At 36.6% G+C, this 6,812-nt stretch overlaps 1 protein-coding gene across 1 annotated transcript; it reads left to right on the forward strand.

Moving 5' to 3' along the window:
- Positions 1–285: 285 nt before the first annotated feature.
- On the forward strand, positions 286–3,783 carry LOC124598373 (WD40 repeat-containing protein HOS15-like). Its single transcript, XM_047135996.1, has 2 exons — positions 286–442; positions 3,227–3,783. Exons 1-2 carry the CDS (start codon positions 286–288, stop codon positions 3,781–3,783), a joined length of 714 nt encoding a protein of 237 aa, XP_046991952.1.
- Positions 3,784–6,812: the final 3,029 nt, after the last annotated feature.

Raw genomic sequence — 6,812 nt, forward strand, 5'->3', positions numbered from 1 at the left:
GTCACAACAACATCAACTAAAAGTGCATGTGTCAAGCACATTAGTGTATTTCACATATCTCCTGTTCCAAAACAAAAACAAGTTCTTCCAAAGACGAAAAAAGCAAGGGAAAGTCTAAGGGAAGGTCAGTGATCCTTACAGCAACTCCAGAGAAGAATAAATGCTAACGGAGTTATCAATAAAGAAACAAAAAGAAGCCATGAAAAGAAAGCTGAAGGAAACAAGAAAAGAAATCTAAAGGATAAAGCAGATAAGTGCACAAATCTGCAATTTAAAAAAGTCTCGATGAGGAAACAGACATTATATAAGAAGAAACACCACCAAGAAAGTGAAAGTAGCAGCGAGGATGACCTAAATCTTGACTTGCAGAACATTTGTGATGACGATGAATTGGATGATATTGATCCTTTGGTGATTTCAGAAGATGTCTGTTTAGTTTGTGGTGAGTTTGGGAAAGATGGCGATCTATGGTACCGATGTATTTCTTGCAGCAAATGGAGTCATGAAGAATGTAGTGGATGGAACATTCCAAAAGGTTACAAGTGCGATCTTTGCTGTGTGAGAAAATGAACTCTTTTCACATCAATAAAAATGTAAAAAACGAAAATTATACGAGATGTTTGTAGCATTCCATTATTTCGTTCTTAAATATACTGTTTACTATTTGTAGTAACTAATAAGCAAGTAAAAGTAGCAAGAATTATACATTTTTAATGGTTTGTTTGTTTTACGTGTTATTGCCCATTACTTTGCGTGTCATTGCCCTCATTGGTGGGGAATACCACGAATTTGCACTTTTTTTTATTTTAATGTTTAAAATTAAGGTACTGTTTATAACTATTTACAGAAAACTGGAATATGTGGAGAAATGTTCACTGTATGGTATGTACTTATTTTCGTAGTTTTTAATGACGTAACGAATGGTTCATATCGATTTTTCCTTAGGTGCGTGTGTTTCCCCCACTCTCCCTTACGTGGTTGCATTTTACCTGAGGAGGCAGCAATGAAGATGAATGGTCGAGGCAGCATGGAGGAAAAGATAGAAACAGTAGACGGTGTGCAACTGTCAGTAGTCTCCTGGTTTGATAATAAGTAGTCAACACTTTGTCAACTTACGTTCGATGCAAACCAGAAGGCGAGATCAAGAGGCTTTTCAGGGAGGAAAAAGAATATAAAATGGTTCCTTGTCCACACTCTGTGATGATCTACAATGACTACATGGTGGGTGTCGATCTATTAGATTCTATGTTAGGATATTATAGAATTCAAATCAGAACAAAGAAATGGTACTTGAAGATATTCTTTCATCTAGTTGACTTGGCTTGTGTGAACAGCTGGCTGTTATGGAGAAGAAGAAATACGGACTACATGCCCCTTGTTGATTTCAAGGTCGCAGTTGCAGAGGCCCTCTGTAAAATTGGGAAATCCTTATCCAAGAAACGTGGTAGGCCAAGCAATGAAATACAAAAACAGCTTGACTGCAAGAAGAAGAGAGGCCCTACAGCAGATCTTCCACAGCGTCAGGTGCGACTGGATGGGATAGGTCACATGCCTATCTGGCTGGAAAACCGTGGTCATTGCAAGTATCCAGAATGCAAGGGAAAATCCTATATAGCGTGTATGAAGTGCAGTACAACATTGTGCTTGAATAAGGAGAGAACTTGCTTCATCAAGTTTCATAATAAATAGAGAAAAATGGAAATAGAGTGTGTGTTATTTTCTCAAAATGTGTGTATTGTAATGTGTGTATTGTACATAAATACGGTTCTGCTAGTTCATGTACGTATCTTACTGTGTATTTTCCACATTGTGTATCATCAATCCCAAAACTGGTATCACATGGTATTGGTCATTACTGCATGCTGTCCCATATATGGCACAAACCCTTAATTCTAACATAACCGCCCCTACAAAAGATTTAGAATTTTTTAAGCATTTTTTATGAAATCAGAACATCGAACATAACATGTAACATTTTTTTCAGAAAAATAAAAAAAATCATGCAGTAAGGGGTTAATTATTTCTTTCCTCTGCAAGGATCGCAGCCATTGATGATAGCGATTTGTATCGCGTTTTTGTCTGTGTTTTCCTTAGAAACAAATCAAATGTTTGCTTGATGAAGTCTAAATAGTGCACAATATGAAAGTAGATTTAGTAGCGTTTAATAAGGATTTTAAATATTTACTTATATGCTCTAACAATAGAAAGTCTTTATCAACTGTCTGCCGCCATCTTAACAATTATCACAGCGGCAAATTCAAATTACGCAACTCTGCAGACATAAATGCCGAACGTAATGCAAATTTGTAAAAATAAATGTGCACCGGTGGTTCCGAACTCATTTTAATGAAAATAATTCGAATCAGATTGGTTCTTTAAAAATAGTGCTCATAGCACGATCGTTATAGCAAACTTTTCTAGCTGATGTATGGAGCCGAAATTAATTACGCACGAGTTGCGAAGAATATTGTTTCAGGTAACATACGTCAGTGCTGTGCGCGGCTGATATTCGGTGGTTTCAATGATCATTTTGCTGAAGATAACTGTTTCCATCATAATCAATAGTTGTATAGGATCTGTTGTATGAACTGTGATTTAGCGACAGTTACACAACTTACAGACTACACTTTAACACGACGTTAACTTGGAGTTCTTTAGCAACTTGACCAATTCTTTAGCCGGGAGAAAATTTATTTAGTAATTACTCAATGTAATAAAATAAGATTATCATTTTCATTTACAAATTAGTTAAATACCAAACCACTGAATAACCCAGCGAACACAACACTGGCGCCCAACGTGGGGCCACCAATGCACATTTATTTATTTTAATAATTGAAATTGTGATCTATTACAGGTACGGAGTACCAAAACAAACTATTAATGATTGTTTATTTATTTGTTTCTTTATTTTAATAATTGAAATTGTGATCTATTACAGGTACGGAGTACCAAAACAAACTAGTAATCATTGTTTATTTATTTGTTTCAGCGATAAGTAGTAATAATTGAATATTCTGGCTGCGAGAATAATATTTTTAAGTGTTATTTGTGTATATGTGTTACTTATAAGATCATTTTGTGTCAATTGGTGCTTGTCAGTGATTTATATATTGGTGATAGAATGGTTAAACAAAAAAAAATAAACTGAATGAGCATACTGATGCATAGATGACATCAGAATCTCAGGTAAAACAATCTACCCATATTTCTGTCGAATTATTAGAAAATTTAATTATGAATGATAATTTAGAAACTGATGTCCCGAGTGATAGTAAAACCGAGGAGTTGCCAAAACAAACTGACACTCCTGGATTCAACCAGTTAGGAATTAATGACAATATTTCTTCTGGGCAAGGGACAGAAGTTAGCAATGCTCAAGCTATGTCCATACAGGATATGCTAACAGCATTATTTGAAAAGCTTACTATTAAAGAGCAGGAGCGTGAAAAACAACGCGAGCTTAAAGAGCAGGAGAATGAAAGACAACGTCAGCAGGAAAAGGAAAAACGTAGACAGGAAAAGCTTATAGAAAAACAGCAACAGGAGCTCAGGGACCAAGAAAAAGAAAAGAAATTTATGGAAAATATAAACGATATTTTTCTGGAAAGAGATAAAGAAATTGTCAGTAGGATAAATCAAGTGTTGGTCGATCGTGATAATGCTATTACTACCCATTTTAAGCAGGAGATAGATGCAGTAAAATCCACTATTGAACCGTTAATAAACATTCCAGTTCAGGTTAATAGTCTTCAAACTGAAGTAGATAGACTAGAGAACTAATTCAAAGCATTGGCTACCGCTGTGGAAACAATGCAGGAGAACATTCCCTCGGAAATCCGAAAGCAAATCCGAACAGAAGTAGCCAGGGTGCTGAGCTCTGAAAATCAAAACATTGAAAATCTGACAGTATGAAGTAATGACAACACTGGTACTGACAGGGAAAAGATCGCAGATAATCTAACGGCGAATTTTAATGCACCAAAAGGAAGATCAAATGTTAGTAATCAACCGATATTACCAGAGCAATATGTGACACCAAGGAACAATAATAGTGGAATAGAATGTACTTGTAACAAAGTAACCACACCACCTGCGAATGATAGCAATTCCATGCACTTAACTACTTTGATACATGAAGAAAGCCTAATTAAGCACAAACAGTTTCAAATATTTAACGAAGAAAGCAAGAAAAACATACATCCAGTAGTTTTCATTCGAAACTTCAAAAGTGTAATTCCAAAATCATGGTCGGAAGAACAGAAAATACAGTTTGTGGTTTCACATATTTCTGGTGATGCATCGCTCTGGGCAGAAACTTGCAAGACTTTCCACGACTTTCAGAAGGCGTTCCTTGATCAATTCTGGTCAGCGTCTACTCAAGAGCGACTCCGTAAAATTGTTTACAATGCAGAAATGTACAATCCGAAGTCAGGTTCCTTAAGAAAGTACTTTGGAAAATATATTAACATGACCCGGTACTGGGATGAGCCAGTAACCACCAGAGACTTATTGCGAGTGTTAAAAGCTAGATCACCCATACATATTAGAGAAAAATTATTTAATGTTACAGACACCGATCTGAAAGAATTTCTGTCTGTAACTGATTCTCTGGATCTAGTGCAAGAAGACGCCAGAAAAAATTCTGACGTGATCAGCAATAATAATAGTCCTAATAGAAAAAATTCATGGAATGGAAATAATGGAAATAGGGGCGAAAGAAAGAAAAATAAAAGTAAAGCTTATAGTAACGGAAAATACAATAATAATAATAATACTAGTAGGAATCCCTACAACCAAAATTTTGGTTATCCTAATAATAATAACAGTAATTATCGAAAGGCCGAAGAACACCAACAACCGAATGGTAATCAGAGGCCGTACCACAATGAAAACCCAAACAATAACAATAGCAACCGAATGAGACGAAACGACAACAGGTCAGACAGCCCATATAAAGACAAGCCTAAAAATATGCGGGGTGACAGTGAACATTGGCGACAGCCAGGTCCAAGTCATTGGCAGCCGCAGCAAAATTCTATCAATTCAGGTCAGCCAATAGATTATGCACAGGCTATACCTATACCAAGCAATCAATATCCACCGTGGTGGGATCCAAGCAGGCCTCCTCCGACTGAAAACTCACAAAATGTTAGAATAGTGGAGGTACCTTCGGAAACAAAACAAAACACTCAGAAGCCAACATACTAATTTCGGTCCCTGTAGGCCTTCGACAGGTGACCGAGGCCAACAATGAAGGCAATAGGTCGACGGAACAAAAAATAAACATGATACGGTATCAGGATGGCAACAGGATCGAAGATGAGCTATATCAGGAACCTGCTGTCTCTGACAAGCCACAAAGGGAAAATATCCAAGCAAGTGTCACCGGTGTAACAACTACTATTCTGCTTGACACAGGTGCGAATGTATCAGTTATGAACACGCAGTTTTTCGAGAAGGCATCGGAGATAAGGAGATTGCCGATTTTGCCGGTTGCAAATTGTAAGGTTATAGGGGCGTAGGGAAAAAAGGCACAGAGTATAAAATACCAGACACAGGTGGAAGTTTCCTTGGGAAATGATCGCTTATTATGCACGTTCCTACTAATGGATAACTTGTCAGTACCGGTGCTTCTGGGTCTTGACTTCCTTCGGGAAAGAGAAGCTGTAATTGATCTCGCCCGTGGGACATGTGCACTTAAGTACCAACAGCGACCCATAACATTAATGCTGAATCGGGAGTTCGGTGCGAACCTTCTGCTGATGAGAAAAATTAATCTTTCTGTCAGCAAACAGAAGTGGTTAGTGTTGGATCCTAAGCACCCACACATGTGTCACAAAAAGCGAAGTAACGATGCACCCAGCAACGTGAGTGACATCGTCACAACAATAGAAGAGAAAGTACAGGAGGCAACTTGCATTGATGCTTCAGAGGCTAGACAATTAACAGAATTATTATCCGGATACCTCGAAGTATTCACTGAACGCCCTGGAATCATAAAAGATTACCAGTATAATATGAAAGTATATCCGCACAAGACCTAATGCAGAACATCTTACTCGGTCCCCTGGACTAAGAAAAACGAAGTGATACAAAGGACCAATCAGAAGTGCAAGTGCACTACCCCATAACTGTAAATATAATGTTTATGATAAAATAATTAGCAGTAATAATTTGATAATATTATGTCTGTATTAGTTTATAAGCTTTCATGTCAAGTATTACACTGTAATGTTGTTGAATTATTTGAACAAGGAGTAGACAATCCCCATAATAAATGTATTTTTACTCTAAAAGGGATAAATAACTTGATGAACACTTGAGTGTTGTTGCATTAAATTTTACCTTCTTATACGTAGGATAGCAATGATTAAAATGCTTAAGTAATATATTTGTTCGTGTGTAAGAATGGATATAACAAAAATATTTTCATAAGCTCGAGTCATGTAGTCCCACACACGTAGTGAGTGTTGGTGGTGTGTGAGCTGTGTGACTGAGAAAAAATAAATAAATAAATAAAAAATAAAATAAACTGCTATCGCCACTAGTGAAGCGAAATCTGAATGTGTGCTAATTTACGTACACGGTTTCATTACGAAGTCATTTAAAGTGCTCTTATGAGCAACATTCCGATTAGATAAACCGAACATGCACATCTGTCCCAAAAACATGGTAAATAACAATCCCAATAAAAAAATAGAAATATATAAATATACGTATCTGTAATAAAAATGGAAATGTACTGTTATCTGGATAGTTCAGTAATGATCTCATGGTCGAGATAATGTACCAGATTCTGAAAGTTTTAT

The sequence above is a fragment of the Schistocerca americana genome, chromosome 1, assembly GCF_021461395.2.
Source record: "Schistocerca americana isolate TAMUIC-IGC-003095 chromosome 1, iqSchAmer2.1, whole genome shotgun sequence".
NCBI classification, from domain to species: domain Eukaryota; kingdom Metazoa; phylum Arthropoda; class Insecta; order Orthoptera; family Acrididae; genus Schistocerca; species Schistocerca americana.